The sequence below is a fragment of the Chionomys nivalis genome, chromosome 6 (assembly GCF_950005125.1).
Source record: "Chionomys nivalis chromosome 6, mChiNiv1.1, whole genome shotgun sequence".
Taxonomy (NCBI): domain Eukaryota; kingdom Metazoa; phylum Chordata; class Mammalia; order Rodentia; family Cricetidae; genus Chionomys; species Chionomys nivalis.
The window spans coordinates 100,251,472-100,273,909 of record NC_080091.1 but is presented as its reverse complement, the minus strand read 5'-3'; the positions used below and the strand labels follow the sequence as shown (position 1 = coordinate 100,273,909).

The window sequence follows — 22,438 nt, the reverse complement described above, 5'->3', positions numbered from 1 at the left end:
GCATGCACATGGTGCACAGACACACGTGCAGGAAACACACCGCACATGCTTATAAAGTAAAATTAAAGGTGAAGCCTGTGAACAAGAGCGACATCGTCACTGAACGTTTAGGATGCTGGTAAGCCTGGGGAAGTGAGCGGTGGCAAGAGGAGAAAAATCTGTGTGAAGAGCCGAGAAACTGGGGGTTGGGACTAGGAAAGCCTGCCCCTGCCAGAACGTGAGGAATGTATGTGCGCGTGTGTCACGTGTGCCGAGTAGACCAGAAGCAGAAACTGGAAGGCAGGGACGAGGTCCAGGCTAGAGCAGAAGGTTGGAGCCCTAGTTATCTTGGTGCTGTAAGAGGGAGTATCACCTGAAGGAAGTGTCTGCAGAGAAGAGCCCGGGGTACCCAGGGTTTGGAGGTTTGGGATGATGCCAGGAGGGAAGGGGAAACTGAGCAGAGGGACCTCTCTGCTCAGCTGTGTGGGAGCCCGCTGGTGGGTGAAGGGAGAGGGACCTGGCGGCCTTTTGTACAAAGGAAAGTTCTGTGGAGCTTTCTGTACCAGTTCTTCAAAGTTTGGTTCAGTTTGCTTTTGTTGTTTTTGAGACAAGGATTTTGTGTGTGTATATATCCCTACTGGACTTGTAATGGCTGTATAGATCAGGCTAGCCCCAAACGTACAGAGATTCCCTGGGCTCTGCATCTCCAGTGTTGGTATCAGAGGTGTACACTACCACACCTCACTTAATATTTTATATTATTAGTAGGTGTTGGAGTCTGTAACTCCATTAAATGACAGAGCTGGGCTAATATCCACATTAGCGGACTATTATACTATACTGCCTTTTTATAGCTAGACTTTTTATTAATTTGGAAAAACATTCTAAACTATAGAGAAAATCCAGATTGACAAAACAAACTGATAGGTTTTTAACTTTCTAACGTTTCACTCGTGGTAAAGACTGTAAACACTGTTCTGGCACCTGGATAAATGGGGTGTGGGAAAGAAAGGGAAGTCAGCTGAGCAGAGGGGGCAGGGACGTTCGTCTGCGGAGAGAGCACCTGTACTGTGAAGTGCGGGTGTCCATCTGGTCTTTGCTTTTCTCTTCTGTGCCGTGTGCTGTGTCCACACAGTGCTTAGTCTTGCCCATTCTTGACTGATGCAAATGATGCCACGCCATATTTGGTTTCATTCAGAGTGATTATCCAGCATACATAAGTCTAGGCCATTCATATTAATGGTTGTTTAATACTCTAAGTATGCTACAGTTTATTTCCTCTATTATAAGCAGTATTTTGTTAAAGGTTTCCATAGGTCATCATACATAAATGAAAGTACTTTAAGCCTTTATATCGAGAGAGAAGGTACTCATATATATATTCAAGATTTGAATCTGGTGAGCTAGCATTCATTTTCTATAAGTATGGCATTCCTTGTTGTCCACTGCCAATCAAGCACAGGGTAAAGCTAGGGTCAGAGCAGCTTCCCTTGTTAGCTTCAGCGGGTGCTGATGTGGGCCGGGGGCATCTGTGTCTGTCTGAACAAATGTGGTCTCACTTTCCTCGTGAGCCTCATGATCCTGTTCTAATATCACCTTTGCTGTAATGTGTAAGAGTGCGGCAGAGTGCTTCCTGTGGAGACTGCTGCTCCCTGTGGCTGGACTCTCAGAGCCAGGATGGTCCAGGACTGTCAGGATCAAGCCCTGAATAATAGCACATTATTACATCACTGACTGCCCTGTGGAACAGAGCAGGTGTTTAGACCTGCCTCTTAGCGGGCAGTGGTGGTGCGTGCCTTTCATTCCAGCTCTGGGGAGGCAGAGGCAGTGGATCTCTGAGTTCTAGTGCAGCCTGGTCTACAGAGTGAGTTCTGGGACAGCCAGGACTGTTATACTGAGAAACCCTGTCTTGAAAAACCAAAATAAAATAAGAACTACCTCTCTGACACATTAAATCATAATTCTTATCAAGAACTAAAATTTGAAGGTAAATCTTGATGTTTTTCAGATTATCAAACCGAAACATTATCCACAAGCCCGTGGAATGGACTTTGATCGCTGTGGTGTTGCTGACATTGTAAGTAACTCTTTCGGATTCTATCTCTGCGGGAACAGTCACAGGTTTGCACACTGTCTTGGAGAATGTCGTTTCCATGTTTTTGGATGCTGTGTTTGCTTCTTTGTATCTCTACCGTCCTAAGAAACCGTCCTCATAAATGTTATTTCTCTTCTGTTAGAGAACGTCCCATATGTGGGTTATGCCACAGTCCCATACATTTCATTGTTCATGCCTGTTCTAACGCCGAGTGAGCAACACTGTCTCGTGTCTGTGTTTCTACGTGTATTCATATATCTCATTTATTGACAGTTTGTCTTTAATGGTAGTGGATACATTTTATTTTCTAGATGTACATTTTAGAATCTAACAGTTAAAGGAGCTAATGTAAACACTTACTACACAAGTATATATAAGACACTTCAACCCACTCACCTTTTAAGGCGCCACTGGTGGTTTCTAGGCTCTCTTTCAAAAGGGTTAAAGGCATTAGGTGTAGTGTTTTTCAGCATGAATTGGAAGAAATTTTTGAGATCATTATGATTGCATCTCTGTCGCTGCTGGTGCGTGTTAGGTCACTGAAGCCCAAGGCAGTTGACATAGGGATGCTCACAGCTCAGCTCAGGGCGGCTGCAGCCCCACACTCTCCCCCTGCCTTGACTTTGGTCTGCCGTGTGTTTTTACCATCCCCAGGTGTGTGGGAAGGATTAGGTAGGCTTCAGTGAGCCCGAATCTGTGTCACCCAACCAGATACAACTCATATGATTCATTAAATCAGAACACAGAAAATAACTTTACTTGAATGCTCTGATATAAATTTTTAATCAGCCCTAAGAACAAATCTTTTGTTATTTCTACTATTCAGTGTTCCAGTTGAATTGGCAGTTCGTGAAAAATATCTTATTAATTTTTAAAACGTTTTTCTACTTTATTAAATGTGTAAATACCTTGGTCACTGACAGGGAAAACATCAGTAACAGTGCTTACCCACAGTATCATATGCCTGGTAATAAATGCTCATAGACAATTAATTGTACTTTTGTAATTTATTATGCCAAGAGGGAAGAGTATTTGGACTGACATGTTAGAGGATGAACAGTAATCTCAGAACCTTGCTACTACAACTGAAGACATAGTAGGTCCTATACTACTGCCACATCTCCAAAATGTTTAGCAAGAATAAAAAGAAGCATGAGAAGCACAATAATAAAATCTACTATTAAAATTCATATAATTATTCCAGGTAAAAACAAAGCTCCGGGCTGGAAAGCTGCTTCAGTCAGCCAAATGCCCACTGAGCAAGCATAAGGACCTGGGGTTAGACCCCAGCACCCATGTGGAAGTCAGTGTGGCAGCATCTGTCCCTCTAACGTGTGAGTGGGGGGAGACGAGCAGACCCCAGCTCACTGCAGGTGTGCGTGGGGGGGAGACAGAGCAGACCCGAGCTCACTGCAGGTGTGCATAGGGGGAGACGAGCAGATCCGAGCTCACTGCAGGTGTGCGTGGGGGGGGAGACAGAGCAGACCCGAGCTCACTGCAGGTGTGCGTGGGGGGAGACGAGCAGACCCAAGCTCACTGCAGGTGTGCGTGGGGGGAGACAGAGCAGACCCGAGCTCACTGCATGTGTGGGGGGGGGAGACAGAGCAGACCCGAGCTCACTGCATGTGTGGGGGGGAGGTGTGGACGACAAGCAGACTCTGAGCTCACTGCACATGTGAGTGGGGGGAGACAGAGCAGACTCTGAGCTCACTGCACGTGTGAGTGGGGGAAGACGAGCAGACCCCGAGCTAAAATCAAGCTCTGACTTCTGCACACACGTATGCACGTGCTAACCAGCATGAACATGTACATGCCTCCAAACAAGACCATACACCTTAAATATACACACACAAAAATGTAAAACCTAAATTTTTTTAAGGAAACCTATGTTTGTTTTTAATATAGGCACCATGTGACAAAAAATATTGACAACATTATCTTGTTCTTTTTTGTGCCATTTGACCTCTGGGCTTAGGTATGACAACCCTTCAGAAAAGTAACTTCAGTGGATTCAGTTGTACACTTTTTATGTGTGTTAAGTTTCCCATATGCAGTCTTAAAATGGCAGCTGGGAGCATTGTCCTCTGTCACGTTTCTCACGCCCTGATCTCTGCAGCTTGACCCAGCCTCCCCCAGCCATTGGTTCTTTTGGTGTGTGGACAGCTTGACCGTTTCTAGAGCAAGTCCTTCAGTGTGTGGACAGCTTGACCGTTTCTAGAGCAAGTCCTCTGGCTTCTTTCAAAGTCATTGGCCACTGTAGATCCCATGTCACAAGGTACCTGGTAGTTTTGTCTTTGCCAAGGTCTCCTTGACAGTTCCCAGCCACTCTGCCTGCTCTCTGCAGCATCAGGGGTTGGGGGCCTCTCTGTCCTCATCACTAGCTCCGAAGACTTCCATCTGGGTAGATGTTTCTTCTGTTTTCAGAAGCCCTCTTGACTTTCACATTTAATCCTACGGAACCTGTGCTTAGCTGGGGGTCCTTTCATTTACAGCTCTGTCTTTTCATCACTTTTGGAATAAATATTACTAAGCATATTAGGAATAAAACTTAAATATGTCTTTGCATTTTTACTTAAGATGTGTTAAAGATTTTCAATAACTCAAATGCTGATAGTTGATTGACCTATTTTAATAAGAACTGATTGAAAATGCAGTAAAATAACCGAGTAATTGCTGATTTTTATTATCTGAACCCTTAGTAATAATTTTGTCCAGTTAAACGTAACCAAACTTTATTCTCACATTAGATTCTGTTCTGGAGAAGTCTGCATATTGAAATAATACGGCTTGGATTTTCCCAAATAATTAAACCTGAATAAGATACCAGTCTTTGATGTATGTCTTTAAACAAAAATGTGTATAAATTAGCTTTTCTGCATTTTAGAACCTATGTATTCTGTTAGATAAAACCTGTTAATGTATTTATATAGTTTTGTTTGTCAATCAAATTAGGAAACAGTTTGCATCAAAGTGCATCTTCTAGCACGCAACTCCCTACACTTCTTTTCCTTTCTTCTTGACCCGTCTCACTCAGAGCAGAGGCTGACAGTCATCTTCCTCATACTCATGGTACTGAGTGTCTTAGACAACCCAGGTGACATCATCCGCCGCCCACCACTCCTGTGCTCTTTTGCCTTTGGTTTTCTTGGATTGGACCACTGTCATTAGTTCTAGTTTGTAATGCAGAGTAGGACCGAGCCAGCGCTGGCGAGAGATCTAGGAGAAGGTCCCGACCAAAAGTGGCAGCCAAAGGAAAGAGTCCAGAACAAATCCACTGGAGCGGGGGTCGGGTTTCCTCGAGGAAAGTGTGCCAGGTTCCTTGAGACTTGGGCTGTCCAGGGAGGAGGTGACTGCTCACTCTCTCAGATAGAGAGACACAGGCTGTTCCTGCTCTGGCGCCCTGGTTTCTCTAATGGAAAGCTTTCAAGGCCATCTCCAGAAGTGTCTGCTTTCGTTTTATTTATCCGAACTGGCTGTTTCCAGTGAACTGTGGTCTGTTTGTAGTCAGACCATTCGGTAGTTTATCCCTCTAAAAGCTTTGAGTATTCCCATCGTTCGGGGAGTAGCATGTAAGTCCTGGAAAATGGTATTTTAAACAAGTTCAGCTTGACCATGATCTCTAAAGGAAAGCCATCAGGACACGGAGTCACTTTAGGGAGTCCTCACAGATGGGTACTCTGGAGAGCCACTTCCCGGGGGCTGCTGGGCACGAGTGGAGAGATGTGACTGAAGCTTTTTACCCTCACCCAACTGTCTTTTAAAGCTTGCCCGCCACTCAGTTTCCTCATAAAATCTGTGTGCACCTTGAAAAACAGCTGGTTCATTAGCGACGTGTCGGTTCTTGTTCCTCAGTCCTGACCTCCCTCACCATTCCAGGTCAACCTTGGTATTTGAGACCATACTTAAAGACTGCTGGAAATATTTTTCTATATTTTATAATTATGGAATTTCGTACTTGACTTTCTTGAGATAAAATGCACACATGAAATTCTCATTTTAATGTTTATATAGTTCTACATGTTAGTGTATTTGCTATATTAGGCCGTGGTCAGTACTGTCTAATAACAGAACAGTTTTGTCACCCCAGACAGAAATGTCACATGACTTCAGCCTTGACTTCTCCTTCCGACACTTCTTATCTCTTCCTATCAAATAGCCACTTATCTATTTACCTGTTGTGAATGTTTCAAATCAGTAAAGTCATAAGACACGATTGTGTCTGGCTTCTTTCACTTAACGTCCATGTAGTAACGTATGACAGCACCTTGTGTGTGGCCAAATAACGTGCCGGGCTGCGGATGTACTGCACGCCTTTGCTGCACCTTTGCTGCGGATGTACTGCGTGCCTTTACTGCGCCTTTACTGTGCATGTACTGCACACCTTTGCTGTGGATGTACTGCACGCCTTTGCTGCGCCCTTGCTGTGCATGTACTGCGCACCTCTGCTCGGTTGTCTGGTGATAGTCATCACTCTTGTTTCTGCTCTGGCGCTCCTTTGTACAGTGATGCCGTAAACATTCACAAGCACCAGCGTGCTCTCCTGTGGACATGTTCTCAGTTCGTTGGTTGGATACACTGATTATGTTTAACCTTCTGAGAAACTGCCAGACTGTTTTCTGCGGCAGCTGCAGGGGTCCACGCTGTCACTGGCAGTGTGCAGGCATTTCAGAGCTGATCTTCCGAGTTCTCACCCTCGCAGCCAGTCACCATCATGTGCAGTGCCCGCAGCCCTGTATGGCATATGCTTGTCCCCAGCAGAAGACAAGGAGGGAGGGGAAGGAAGCTTCAGGAGTGGTAACTGACAGTAGGTCAGTAAGGGTGGACAGACTCAGGGTTGTCTTGTCCCTAGCCCCTCTGTCTCCTGCTTCCCAGCCACCAGAACTCTATTGCTCTGTCATAATGGAGTCAACTTGAAAACTGTGAGGAAAAAAGTATTTCCTCCATTTAATTGTCCTGTCAGTCATTTTTGTAGCAACTACATAAGAGAAAATAACACAGAATGCTGGCCCCGGAGAAGTGGGCTGTTGCCTACCCTGCCGAGTGGCTCTTGCGCTGTTTGAGCTGGTTTGCAGAAGCAGCGTGGAGGAGCTGCTAGAATGGTGTAAGCAAAGCTTAATAAGCAAGCATGGTTTCCTTCAGAGGGGCAGGGTGCACAGGAATGTGGACAGTAGAGGCCAGGCATATTATGTCCTTGCAAAGGGTCTGTCTGCATCTGCACTGAGTCAGTATCCTGGGGCCGACCTGAAAAATGATGGTCTAAGGTCATGAGGAAGTTTCATTAAGATGCATGACATTCAGGTTGTGGCATAGCTATTGAGTTATTGGTGACTTTTAGCGAAGTTTAACAGTGAGAATCAGGAGCAAGAAGCTTGGGAACAGAAGGATTTCAAAACACAGTTTAGTTTGAGAAGGAAGGAGATTGAAGTTTTTAAAGAGATTAAGTCCATTGGAAAGAACCAGGCACCCAGTCAAGACAGAGAGAAAGGACGCCTTTGGGGCTTCTTGGGAATGGGCGAACCCCACCCATTGGCAGGTCCAGGGTACAAATTTCTCAGGAGAAAGCCAGCAGGTGCCATAACTGTACCTCGGGAATTGTTTTCCCAAGTTCAGCCATGCCGCACCGCGGCTGCCGCCTCCTCTGCTCAGAGGGACCTGGCCACGGCCTGAGCTCACGGTAGACAATCCACTGGTGCTGCGGCATTCAGGACGCAAGCGTTGGAGGAAGACTAGGAAACCCAGCAAGGTGTAGCCTGCCCACACTCTGTACCTGGAGCTGTGAGGATGAACCTAGGATGTGGCGAAGACCCCAGGATGCTTCAGCTGCCAGGGTTGTGGGATGTCACTGATGTGCTCCTGGGTCAGAATGACCACCCTAATGTAAAAAGTGTTTATTGAGGATAACAGGAGACACCTCTGAGGGCAAGGGCAAGAGCAGGCAGTAACCTAAGGGCCCATTGTTTGGGTGGACTTCCTGCTGTTTCCTGGCTTCTCTAGAACACCCTGCAGCTTTCCTGGGGCCTTTTCCTATGTCGGTAATTGACAAGTCTGCTTGAATTAAATCGTAGCTCAGTTCTTTACCAGAAATCTACCTTAAGTAGTAACCTTGGGCTTTTTTGGGTAATTTAGGTGTCATGTCTCTCACTAGGGCCAGAGGTAGAATTCAGATGTCATTGTTTTAAGCAAAAATTAGTATGAGAGCAAATTTAAAAAGAATTAAAGAAATGAATCTATAAAAATAGCTTCACTTTACCAGGAGAAAATAGCCTTTTTGTGGTGGGCTCCCTCCACTCTGCCTCTGGTCTAATCTGTAGCTGCCCTTTCATTTGGTGCTCAAGACTTTTAAGAGGGGCGGTGCCCCCCCCTACTCAGCATGGCTTTTCACTTGCAAAATTAGTGTGAGGCCAGAGGATGGTGGCACACACCTTTAATCCCAGCACTCAAGAGGCAGAGGCAGGCGGATCTCTGTGAGTTCGAGGCCAGCCTGGTCTACAGGAGCTAGTTCCAGAACAGGCTCCAAAGCTACAGAGAAACTCTATTCTGAAAAGCCTAAATAAATAAATAAATGTGTTCCCAAGACATAGGAGGTAGGACTTGAAACTGATTTTGTTCAGAGTTCATCCTCAGCGACCCTGCTCCCCTGTAGCGGGATCTGACCAGGAAAACTGGGCAGCTGTTGCAGGCCACACCCAGTGAGGCATAGGCTGGGGGGATACAGGCCAGGCCTGTTGGAGCTCACAGCACCTCATCAATTCCCCAGATGCTGGACATAGAGCTGTAGGATTTCCTGTTTGCCTTGCTGGATTTTCGTCTCGTTTTGACCCCGTTCCTCCTTTCTGAATACTGGAATACTGTTTGGCTTGTGGGGTGAGAAGTCTGCCCTGTGCTGTTGGATATATGTAACACTTTTTATTCTAGGGGGCTCACAATTAAGAGTGTACTTTTAGTCTTGAAAACTACTTTACACTTGGACTTTTGAACAGTATTGGAATTGTTGAGACTTTCAGGGCTCTTGGAGGGATGCCAGATGAATTTTGCACTATGAGGTGGCCTGAGCCTTTGGGATCGGGAGATTGAATGTCACGTGAGCATCCCCACAGACTCCTGTGGCGTATTCGGGGTCTCTAGCTGCTGTTGCTGTTTTGGAAACTTCAGGAAGTGGAACTCATCAGAGGAAGTAAGACACAAGAGTGCATTCTTTGGAGTATCTTGTCCTTCGTGTGTATGTGTCTGACTTTCTGTACCTCCTTTTGTTGGGATAACCACACAGAAGAGGTGTTGTGTTCACCCTTGTGCAATGGACTGAAACTGTGAGCACACTGGACCGGCCTCCCTTCAGTACTCTGTCAGGGGTGAGCGCAGCAAGTGGCCCTTTCTTCAGGACTCCGTCAGGTGTTTTGGATGGTTGTGCAGAGTGACAGTTTATCAAAAACTGAAATATCCATATTCTCGCTCATTATTAGATTTACAGATTTGTAATGGTAATTTCTCATCTTCTAGGAATACCCATATGAGCAAAAGGGGGAGGGAGGTAGAAATGGTGTTCAAGGTCATATAAATATTGTAACACGTTAGTTATATTTCCTTTGTCCTTAGAATACCTAAATATCTTTTGTCCTGGTTAATTTGCTTGCCTATACAAATCCTAGGTTTATTTCTTTTACTATGTTTATTACTGCCTTCAACATTCTGAAGATGAACTATTTTCCCCTTCACTGAGGACTGAACAGAAGTGAGATTCTTTCTATACCCTCCATACTAATTGCTGAGAGTTTGTACAAGAAATGCATATTTTAGGTAGTTATGCAGGTACACACACACACACACACACACAGAGGTTTATGAGATGGGGCTTAATAAGTACTAGCTCGGGCTAACCTGAGCCATCTGTGTCCCCCTAGGCTGGCTTTGAACTCACAGCAGCAACCGTCTTTCCTCCTTTTCCCAAAGTACTGGGTTACCAGCAGGAGCCACCATACCTAGTGTGAACATGATACACGCACACATGTGTGCGTGCACACACACAAACACACACACTAACCCTAGCTCTGCTGACTAAGAGGAAGGTACTTCTTTTAAAAATATAAGTGCCACAAATTGGTTTTGATCAGTTTTAAAAAATAGTTTTTAAAAGAGACACAAAGTTGGAAGGTGGGGAGGTGGGTCTGGAAAGAGTTGGGGGAGGGTGAGCCAGCTTTTCTGTTGCCATGATGAGGCACTATGACCAGGACAACATATAAAAGGAAGGGTTTATTTGGACTTCCAGTTCCAGAGGGGTAGAGTCCATCATGGTAGCAGGCAGCAGACTCTTGAGGGGAAGCAGGGAGTGAACTGGGAAAGGTGTGTGTGTAACTTTGAAACCTCCAAGTCTGCCCCCAGTAACGTACTTCCTCCAAGAAGGCCATTCTCCCTAAACAAACCCACATACTACCAACTTGGAACCAGTTATTCAAACATCTAACTCTTTGAAAAACATTCTCTTTCAAATCACTACTCTGTGTATGGGTGTGGTGTGGTGTGTGTGTGTGGTGTATGTGTGTGTGTGTGGTGTGGTGTGTGTGTGTGTGTGTGGTGTGTGTGTGGTGTGTGTGTGTGGTGTGTATGTGTGTGTGTGTGTGGTGTGGTGTGTGTGTGGTGTATGTGTGTGGTGTGTGTGTGTGTGTGGTGTATGTGTGGTGTGTGTGTGATGTGTGTGTAGTTTTGTGCCATATTTATCATATTTATTCCCCTCCCCCAGCTCTTCCCATGTCCCTACTTCCCTACCTACCAACTTTGTGTCCTTTTTAAAAAACATAACTCATCAGAACCGATTTGTGGCACTTCTATTGTTAACTGCAGAGCCTCCTCTTAGCCAGCAGAGAGGCACGCGGAAGTTCATCTGGGGCATGCTCCTATCACAGGTGCAGGGAGACGGGACGACTGGGAGTCACTTCACCCTCTACCGTGTTTCTGCCGCTGTGGTACAAGCTCTAGACGGCCCGACCTGCAGGCCTGGCGCCGGCCATCGCCTGTCTCTGCCACCGTCTCTAGTAGGAGTGCCAGGATTACAGATGGGCACTTCTGCACCCGTGTCCTACTGTGGGCTCTGTGGACCTGACTCAGACATCAGGCTTGAGCATGGGAATTCTACCCACTCAGCTCTTTCCTTAACCCCAAAATTCAGGTACTGTCCAAAAGAAAACAGCACTTTTTAAACTCCTGATCAAAACTTACTTTCTACAAAGAGTTTTTTCTTAGGATTTTCTATATCTCCAGCAATTTTATAACTTAGTCTTTTGTTCATCCATAATCTGCTGAGCATCCCCAAACCAGATGCCTTAATCCGTGATAAAAATTGCCTGTGTTTGAGGCTTTTGTGTTCTCTCCCTGGCACCACAAAAAAAAAAAAAAAAAAAAAAAAAAGAGATCCCTCAGTAAAACAAACCCAAAAGACAGGTTCTCCAGACTCCCATCCCAGGCACAGGCACCCGCAGCTCCAAGGAAGGCAGTGGTTAAGGCTGTTGGTCCTGACCGATCACAGCCTCAGCTTCAGCAGTCAGTCCCTGTTTTCCTAATGCTGTCTGCATATCTGACCAAGCTCCCGAGTATGCTGGTAGTGTTACCCCAGCCTTGGTGCTTGCCCCTAGAACGAAGAGTGTGGTAATCACTGTGTGGGTCCCCTGCTTGATTTCACTGACTCACACAGCTTCAGAAAGGAGAGCATTTGCCCGGGAGTAGGCATTATGAAGAAAGCTGTCTAGGGCTCACCTGCAGCTGCTATATAGGCCTACCACAAACAGGATTTAGATATAAAGTTTTAAAGTTACTCCACCCCAGCCCCTTAAACAAACACACGTACACTATATCACTCCACAGTGATTTACAAAGGACTTGTTTCTTTTGAATTAGAAATATCAGTGGAAAGCATCCCTGCTTCCTTATTAATAGGTAATCCTAAACCCTTAAGTGCAAACATCATCAGGGCAGGAGCCATCTGTTAGAAGAAAAACATTTTATTTTATTTGGCTGCTGTGGTCTTCTATAATCAAAGCTTTTATCTCCATTTCCCAGATAATGGCTCTGAAGTGGAAAGCCCATGAAGGCATGCCCCTGTGTGGTGCGCTTTCTTATCTGCCGTCTCTGGTCTCCCGTCTTACATACCTACTAGTTTCTAACATTTGGTGACTATCTTTTTACCTAAGGTCAATTTTTATGTGCATTTTGGTTTTTGAGATAACCTCCTTGTGGCGCAGGCTTCCTTGCTGACCACTATTGACAGCGGTTCTCCTGCCTCAGCCTCCCAGGTACTAGGATTACATGAGGGCACCACCACATCCAGCTTACCTACGATAGAATTCGTAGTATTTTAATTTACATGATTAGCTTTTAGTGAGCCTAATTTCTAGAGACAAAACTTGAACAAGACTCTTGAAGCCCTGAGATGAGCTTTGCATGGATGACTCTGTCTCGTTGGGTGATTTTCTTCACTGGAAGTGTGGGAGTCGACTGAATTCAGGTTTTAGCTGAGGTGGAACTTGTCTCACCTGCGGCAGGGACAGGCCCTGGCACCGGTCTACCAGCCTTTCTCTTTTCCCCTTCATCCCTTAGCCTGCCTCCTTCCCAGCCTCTCCCTCACACGTCTCTCTCTGACTTGATCACTGTTACTTGGTAAAGGTTTACTCACCCATTCATTTCAGAGATGAAGAACTAGGATTGGTGGAGTCAGATGTTGGTCTTGGATACACAGCGCTGGGTTTGGGTGTAGTAGTACACACATACACACACACACATAGTCATACACACACATGCACTCATACACACACACACTCTTACACTCACACATGCGTACTCATACACACACACACACACTCATACACACACACACACCCATTCAGTTAAAAATATGATAAACTACTTCTGCTTCCACACAGTTTTACACTTACTTCTTTAGAGGCAGTGATTTGCCATGAGGAGAATCAAGGCAGCACTCTGAGGCTGGGCCTGTGCAGCTGTTTGTATTTACACCTAGTGACTTTTCTCTCACACTTATGACTTTTACCTTCCATGTTCTTCTGTTTTCCATGGCCTATAAATCAATCTTTAGGACATAAACATGTAGTTCACCCCTCCCCCCAAAAATGTATATATATAAACATAAGTCTCTGTAACAATAGGAGTGTTTCCACTTAAATATTGTGTTTGGACAATGTGTAGATAGTGCTGAATCAGGAAAAATGTCTACAGTCAGTGCTGTGAGTTTGAAATTGTGTTCTTAGAAAAACGCCAGTCTGTGGAGTTGCTATGTGGGTTGCTACTGTCTCATCTCCTGGTGTCTCGCACTGACTAACTCGGGGAATTAGCCTTGAAAAACCAAATGAACAGATAGAACTCCTGCAGGCTGTGGGACCTCCACAGGCGTGGCTTGGCACAAATATGCCCATACCCCAACACTAAATGCACCAGTAAATTATAATTTAAAAACTAAAGACACATCCCCATACATCTAGAGGTTTTGTTTGTTTTTTATGAACCATGCCATAAATTGCTGAGCAGCTAAAGCTGTTGCAGAAACCTGCGGTGCTCAGGCAGCTTGGGAGTCAGTTCTCTTACACGTGGGTTCCAGGGACTGGCTCACGTCATCAGGCCCAGCAGCAAGCTCCTTTCTGACACTGAGCCACGGTCTCACCAGCCTGGTCTTTGTTTGTTTGTTTGTTTGTTCTCATGATTCTAGAGAACTGTTTGTTTTTATATAGCCCAGGCTGGCCTCAGTCTTAGAGTCCACTGCCTGGGTCTCCCAGTTGTTGGGGTTGTAGGTACGCCCTACCACAGCCAGCCTTAACAAATTCTTTACATTTAGTGGCAGATACCAACAGGTAAAATACTCAAACACTTGTCCAGCCCAGTTGTGGCAGCACACGCCTACAGTCACAGCGCGTGGAAGGGGTGCGGGACGACTGGCATGAAGGTGGTTATCAAATATTAATAGGTCCTGGTAGAATGTTCATTTTAGCACAGAAGCTTCCTTTAGCTAGCTTTGTGAAATCCATTTTATTCAGTAGTCTTACAAATTTAAATGAAGCTATAAAAAGAAAGATTATTCCTAAATGTAGAGTGCTTGCCAAAGTTTTCCTTTGTTAACTTTAAAATCTATTCATTTTGTGTATTGTGGAGACTTAACGTTTTATATTTTTATCTATATATTTATAACAAATATCCCATTCTGTTTTTCTTTATAGATGTCCACAGAATTCTAGAGCATATAAGAGCCAAAGGGAGGAACAGGAAATGCACACACGCACGCACACACACACACACACACACAATAAATACATTCATACTAAAAGGCAGAGTAGGAGAGACTTAATAGTAACAGTTTTAGGAAGACTAAGATTAATTTTGTTAACTTAATTAAGGGTGTGGGGGAAGGAACCATTAAAAGTTAGTCATTTAAGCTGAGAGCCGGTATACATGGTGGACAATCATCTCAAAGATACAAAGAAATGGATCATGGCCATTAGCAGAGAGGGCAGCTTGAGTGAAGAGCAGGACCAGCTGCTCTAGGCAGGTAGGAACCAGTGGAGACCAGCACCAGCTGCTCTAGTCAGTGGAGAGTAGTGTGACACACGGGTCTATACACAGGAGAGAGAGATTTTCAAAAGGACATCTGTTTTCAGTGAGGTGGGGTGAGAGGGGGCAGGCACTCTGTGGCTGTTGAGGTGGAGTCTGGATGACATGTAGTTAACAGTGGTCCTCACGGTCCAGAAAAGGAGCTGACCACGAACAACAGAAGATTAATGTATATTATCCTGATGAGACCAAAGATCATGGATTTGTAGTGCTATCAGCCAGAGTTCCTTTCTCCCCAACCCTCACTCCTAAACCCTACCCTAGGAGTTTACGGTCACCCTGTGGTGTAGAGGAGAAAGCATTGATCTTGGATTGCAGTTTTGCTGGGTAGGATAGCTAAGATAAGGGGACAAAGATTCAGAAAGTAGTGTCAACAGATTGAATCCAGAAAGAGACCAAGGAACTGGGGAGATGACGCCATTGGGTAAAAGCATTTCTGCGCAAGCATTAGGACCTGAGTTTGAATCTCTAGCACCCACATGAAAAGCTGGATTTAAAATGTGTCTGTAATACCAATGTTCCTACAAAGATATGGGGGGTGGAGTCAGAATTCCTGGGAACTCGCAGGCCAGCATACTTGGTGAGAGAACAAAGAAACACTATCTCAAAGCAAGATGGGAAGTGAGAACCAGCTCCTGGGGTTGCCCTTAGACACTTCATGAGCACTGCGTTCACACACACACATTGTACATGCACGCTCACACACGCGAGTGCACACACACCAACATGCATACACACATGCACACACAACGAGGAGCAAAGCTGGTCTTCTTAGCCGTGTATGTCCGTGTCCTGCTGCTCCCCCAGAGGGGGTTCCCTTTGTTGACCTTCTCTATTTGAGTGTCCCTTGGGCACTTCAGACTCAAAATTGAGATCCCGCGTATCTTCCCTTTCGGATGAGTCCTGTTCCTTTGGTGTCTTCCTGATTACCCAGCATGGAAAACTGACTTTGTTAGCCCAAGCACAGTGGTCTAGGTTTAACCCTAGAACTAGAGAGGCTGAGGCAGAAGAATTGCCAAGAGTGCAGAGCCTGCCTGCCGACAGTGAGACCTTACCTAAAAAGCCTGGGAGGTGGGTGTTCTTTTCCTTTGCTATGTTAGCTATTCTTGGCCAACAATTTGACTAAAACCCAACCCAAGTGACTGGGAACACTGTAAAGGATTTTTCTTAGTTAAATCATTTGAAGTATGAAGACCCATCCTGTTTGTTGTTGTTGTTTTTCAAGACAGGGTTTCTTTGTATAGCCTTGGCTGTCCTGAAACTCCCTCTATAACAGGCTGGCCTTAAACTCAAGAGATCCGCCTGCCTCTGCCTCCCCAGTTCTGGGATCAAAGGCATTGCCACCACCTCCCAGCTGGGAAGATACACCTTTAATCTGGATTTTAGGAGGTGCAAAGATCCATCATTAATCTGGGCCACACCTTCTGCTAGCAGCCTATGTAAAGACGTGGAAGAAGGAAGTTCTTACATTTTTGCCTGCCTGCCCTCACTCTCTCCAGCAACTCCATCTATTCACTGACATCAGAGCCTGCTTCCCTGGATTTCCAGTATACTGGAGACCAGACGAGACATCCAGCCTCATGGACTGAAAAATTACTGGGTTCTTGGGCCTTCTGTTGGTAGACAGCCATTGTTGGACTAGCTGGACTAGCCTGTACGTAGCACAAATAATAAAAACCCAGAGACAGATATTGGGGATCAACCTGAGGCTCAGAAAAGCAAAGCAGCCAGCCACTGGCTCTCACCTCTACCTCAGACTGAAATGGCAGTCCTGCCTCCAGGAATCTCAGAATGAGACTGTTTCTGAGAGCTGTCTCCTCCCATTTTATAATCCTCTCTAGTGTTGGGATTAAAGGCATGCACCACTACCACCCAGCCTCTATGGCTAACTGGTGTGGCTACTGGAATTAAAGGTGTGTGCCACCACTGCCTGGTCTGTAAGGCTTACCAATGTGACTGATTTACTCTCTGATCTTCAGGCAAGCTTTATTTTTTAAAATACAAATGAAATATCACTACACCTGTAAGCCATTCCAATAAATCCCGTAGATAGATAGATAGATAGATAGATAGATAGATAGATAGATAGATGATAGATAGATAGATAGATAGATAGATAGATAGATAGATAGATAGATAGAGATAGATAGATAAGAGAGAGAGAGAGAGAGCGCGAGATATGATTCTATGAGTTCTGTTCCTCCCGATAACCCTGACTAATACACTTGCCCTTTACTTCCCATAGCTGGTTACTCTGCCTTTCAGTTTTGGTTTGAGTCAGTGTGTCACTCTGCAACCCTGGTTGATATGGAACTTGCTGTACAGACGAAGCTGGCCCCAGACTCACAGGTAGCCACTTGCCTCTGCTGGGATTGAAAGGTATACACTCCCACGCCCAGGTAGTTTTTCTCTGTGTGTTTTCTCCATGCCCACTGTTACTGAAGTGCACCAGCCTAGACTGATCTTCCTAAGCAGATGACCTCCATGAACATGAGAGGGGCTGTGGGAAGGATGGGGGAGCAGCATGCACTGTGTATATGCGCAAAATTTTCTAAGAACAAATTAATTTTTTAAAAGTAGTGAGATCCCAGCTCCCCATGTGTGGCTGCCTCGTGTCTAACACTTCTCTCCCGGGGCTGTCAACGTGTCTCTCCTTGCAAGCCTCTGGCAGCACTGTGGCTTATGATGGAACCTGTCAGTGAAAGCTGTGTCTGTGTCACTGCCGTCACCTATGAAAAGACCTGCCAGAAGATTGTCTTTGCTAGTCAGTTTCTCTCAGCAGTAGTGGATACCTAGAATGTGGTGACACTTAGCCCGCAGCTTCAACCTGACTGTGTCACTGCCGTCACCTATGAAAAGACCTGCCAGAAGATTGTCTTTGCTGGTCCGTTTCTCTCAGCAGCTAGGATTCCTAGAATGTGGTGACACTTAGCCCGCAGCTTCAGCGTGACTGCATTTAACCTGCTTATTCGGTTCAGAAATGTAGGATCTGAACGTACGTGCCTACCATTCCAGCTACTCAGGCCAAGACCATAGAACTACACGAGCCTGGGAGTTCAAGACCAGCCCAGGCAACACCACAAGATCCAGTTTTATAAACTAGAGGAACTCTGAATTGTTGTTTCTCTATCTTGGCTGTCCATTAGAATCACATCAGGAACTTTAAAAAATGTATTTACTAATGACTGATTCACAAGTATTGATTCACTGGTCTTTGTAAGACCTAAATAGAAGTTTTGTTTTTAGCTTCCTAAGGGGCTAATTGTACATAGAGAACCAAGAACCAAACTCAGGGTTTATCGGGGTGCTGAGTAGAAAAGGGGGGTTCGCAGCAGGCTTGCCCACTTGCGTTGGCCTGTTTTCTCTGTAATGGCAGACCTCCCTCATGCTGTACTTGAAGAGCACACACAGTGGTCTCTGAAAATCATGAGACCTGCTCGGTTCTTAAAATGAATCAGATGTGTGAGCTGCTGTGGTCTCGCGGTTAGGAGTGCAGACTGTGGGGTGCTCCTGGGGCTGTTTGCACGTCTGTTACTGACTTATGTGACCTTCATAGAGTCGCTTGGCCTCATCTTGGAGTTAACACCTGCTGCAACCTCACAGAAAGACCAACAAGTTGTCTCATAAGAAAATCTTTGTAGAAAGTTGTAAATCACTGACTTGTGTTTGGATCCCCCCACAAGGGGGCCACCCAGGCTCAAGGGCTGGGGTGTCTGAATGTGAGACTCAGCTCCCATCTCTGGGCATCTGCTTTCCTGTCGGGTCAACAAAACGGAAAAAAGCGTAAAGTTGTCCCGCGGCACATGACCTAGCCTGTGCTATCTTATAGGAAGAGGAGGCTCTGCAGCATGCTGACTTTCTGAACTTTTAGCTCAACTGATTATTGTTTTATTGTGGGTAAGAAATCAGATCCATAGGCTAGACGAATGTTCGTAGCTGCCCCTTAGAGTTGGACTTTTTGCCTTCTGTCCAAGAAACCGTGGAGTAAAGAAGGTTCATTTTAAATATGAAATTTAAAATTCTAATTATTTGCATCCTGAAGAGCCCTTAAATATACAGGCAGAGATCCTTTGAAAATATATACCCTTTTTCTCATTTCTGAAAAAAGACATTTCACATAATATCTAGGGTATGTGTGAGCCCTCAACTTTCTGACAGCATCGTGAGCTTTTGTGTTACAGTCACAGGTTGCCAGTGTTTCATTTTCTGAGTGTTAGCGTAGGGTAGTAAAGACAGAGACATTCTGGTTTAATCCTCTTGTCATTTAGTTCTTCTGGAAAGAAGGGTAAATCCTAGCTCAGTATATAGAACATCAAGATAGCCTGATACTGGGGCTGGAGAGATGGCTCAGCAGTTAAGAGCACTGGCTGCCCTTCTAGAGGACCCAGGTTCAAGTCCTGGCACCCACATGGCAGCTCACAACTGTCTGCAACTCAGTTCCAGGGAATCTGACACCCTCACACCAATGAATATAGAATTAAATACATGTAAGATTGATACTGAATCCCACTGAGAAAATTAGGTGGTATAACCTCATAAAATACTAGTTAAACGTCTGTTAGATTTTTCACCTGCACCATTCTTAATGAAGTGCTTCAGCCAAGTGCCATGGTGCATGCCTGCAACCCCAGCATGCAAGAGTGCAATGGTGCATTCCTGCAACCCCAGCACGCAAGAGTGCAATGGTGCATGCCTGCAACCCCAGCACGCAAGAGACTGGGCTTTATAGTGAGACCCTATCTCATCTTAAAATTTATATAAACCTATAAAAAACAGAATTGTCTCGTCTGTCCCAGTAGGTTTTGCTCTTGTTTGACTCTAATCCCATAGACGTCGGGTATTATGTTTGTTATTTGGTACTTTAAAATAGGGCCCCATCCTATAGCCCAGGCTAGCTTAGAACTTGTGGTTGTCCTCAGAAGTGCTGGGATTATGGCTGTGAGCCTCCGCTCCAGGCTCCGCTGTCTTTTACATTGCTAACATGATAAATGCAGTGTATGCAAACTCTGACAGTGTTTCTCTTTGGTAGGAAATTCCCTCATGCCTCTCCTTCTTGGCTCGGACTTACAAAGAATAAGAGGGGCGAGGGTTTAGAGTTTTTTCTTGAAAAAGGCAGTGTTATCTTTTAACAGTCACTGCATCCATGGCCTTTATGCATGGTGAGCCACAGAGTGGGCTCCCTCCCTGCAGCAGAACTCTGTTTGAACTCAGTAATTTCTCAAATCTGATAGGTAAAACTGTGTGGCTTTTGCTTCCTGTCCCTTCCTCCGCCCCTAAACCATACAGCGCCGTGTTCTCTGGTGACATTTACTCACGCAGACCTCCTCACGGTTCTCCTCTGTGTGAGGGGGATGTGCTGTCCAGTGCCATTTAGAACAGCCTGCCTCGGAGCCCGCTCTGAGAGTGCTCCTGCTGCAGCTCAGTGCTGAGGGTGTTCCTGGGAAATCCACAATGCAGGTGCCTATAGATACCCAAGACGCACTAATTCAGAATGCTGGATGCTCGGAGCTCTTGAGTGCAGGTCCCATTGCTTCAACCTGGCACAGCAACTAAGGCAGGAGAGGCCAGAATGGGGAAAGTCACTGAAAACTCCAAGTTCATCGCCCTACAGATGGCTTATACAGCATTAAATCTGTTATTTAGTCCTAATTGTCAGATAGACCAAGATTTGAACTCCGTGTATGGCTCTCTCTGCTGACAGGATACAAACCCCAGACCTGTGGGTAACTTCTGAGGCCTAATCAGCAGTTTTCAGAGCTCCGGTCCTTGAGTCTGTTTTATTAAAAGCCTCTGTTGTCGTGCTCAGACTGGAAGCCCTTCCTCCTCCTCAGAGTCCCTGTTCACCAGATGCTGTCCTGAAAGCGGAGAGCCCTGTTCCAGCCTGGCGCGTGCTCTCCTTTTGATGTGACAGATGTGGAGCAGTGGGCTAGGGCTTATCAATAAGATGCCGATTGACACTCGGCTTCGCCTTTGCTGTCGCTGTGGAGAACTGGCTGCCGGGGCCTCTGTGTGCTCAGAATTGAGACTGGAATCCCTGGGGTTCCCATGGGAAGTTTCTTCTCCTTTGTGATGTTATGTCACAAGTTTTTATTACCTACTTTTGCAGACTGCTCCCCTCTAGGATAGTATGTGCAAAGCGGACCTCTGCCCTCATTCATGCTTAGACAGATTTAAGCATTAATTTTTAAAATATTCACTACCATCCACATTGTCTACCAATGATTTTAAAGATGTTTCCTAGAGAAACACATTGTCGAATATCAACTCTGGTGTGTTGCTATCTCTTAATTAAGTAGGGGTGATCCATCCGGTCATTGTTTTCCTTGATGGTCACTACTGAAAGTTTAAGGAGAATAGAGACTTGTCCCTTTCAGTGTTTGGTGGGTTATTTTTAATAAAAAGGTTGAACAGGATAATGTACCTGAGGATAGAGTGCACGCCTGTAATCTCGCCCTAGGAAGGCTTCAAAACCAGCCTGGGCAACAGAGCCGATAGCAAAGTTTCTGTCAGTCAGATTTTACAAAAGGGGCTAAGTATTTGGTAAGATCCTGCAGGTGTACTTCAGGGATAACTTAGGAGTGAAAGATTTCATTTCATAGTATAGTCTTTGGGTTTGTTAGGCTTTTGCAGTGATAGATTTAGACAGTATTTGTGTTCTAAGGCACTCTGTCTCTCTATAGTAAGAAACTGGATGGGAGCACAGGAAAGAGCATGGGTTATGAGGAGTAGTGACACAGCATCCCAGCACACAGGAGGCAGAGGCAGGTGGATCTCTGTGAGTTCAAGGCCAGCCTGGTCTGCAGACTGACTTCCAGGGCAGCCAGGGCTACATGTTGAAATCCTGTATTGAAAAAGGAAGGGGTGGTGGGTGAAAGGATCTACGCTAGGGCTCAACAATGGTAGAGTGTTTGTCTAGGGTAAGTGAGGTCCTGTGCTCAGCCCCCAAACCCACAAAAGCAAGAGTATCTGTGTGCCCTCGAATGTCAGAAGAGGACATCAGAGCTCTGGAACTAGAGTGACAAATGTCTGTGAATCACCATGCGGGCTCCAGGGACCAAACCTGGGCCCTCTGCAGAACACATGCTTTTAGCCATGGAGCCATCTCTCTAGCACCCAAAAGAGTGTTTCTGAAAAGTTGAAAAGTGTTTGGAAGGGAGGGAGGGAGGGAGGGAGGGAGGGAGGGAGGGAGGGAGGGAGGGAGGGAGGGACTGACTTAGAATTCTGGCACAATGATAGTCTTATATGCCCTGAAGTCCCAGCTCAGTTGTAGAGGCAAGAGAATCACTTGAGCCTGGGAGTTTGGGTCTAGCCTGAGCAACATAGTCAGTTCATGGCTATTGTTCTTGTTGGAGCCAACTGGCTGCTTGGTTGACTGGTTCTAGGACAGGAAAAAGTTAAGAGCTACAGATTAAGCCCGCCTAGTGACACTTGGCACTGTTTCCTCTCGGCAGAATCCATTCTTCCCATGTAACTGTCCTGGCAGGAACAAAGGTATTCGAGAGACGGTTGTCCCCCTCCCTTTGTTTGCCAAGAACTTTATGCTGGGAAAAGTAAAAAGGCTTAACCCTAGTGCCAACCAGAGAGGATCTCCTGGGAAGAGATCTCACATAGTTCTGACAGCTTCTGCTAGACCATCTTGCAGGAAATACTGGAGCCCAGGACATGGGTAATGGCGGGTTACACCAGGATCGCCCAGTTGTGCGTACTTCTTGCCTTGTGTTCGTGTCAGGACTTAGGGGGCCAGAGTGTAACTAGATTTGT

General features: G+C 45.6%; 1 protein-coding gene across 2 annotated transcripts in view; it reads left to right on the top strand.

Annotated features, from left to right (window-relative positions):
* Rpap2 (RNA polymerase II associated protein 2) overlaps window positions 1–22,438 on the top strand; it is a 61,621-nt gene that overhangs the window by 32,160 nt on the left and 7,023 nt on the right. For both annotated transcript variants that reach the window (XM_057772024.1, XM_057772025.1), the window contains exon 11: window positions 1,988–2,056. In XM_057772024.1, coding sequence (XP_057628007.1) covers window positions 1,988–2,056 — 69 coding nt within the window. The remainder of the gene's footprint in view (window positions 1–1,987; window positions 2,057–22,438) is intronic.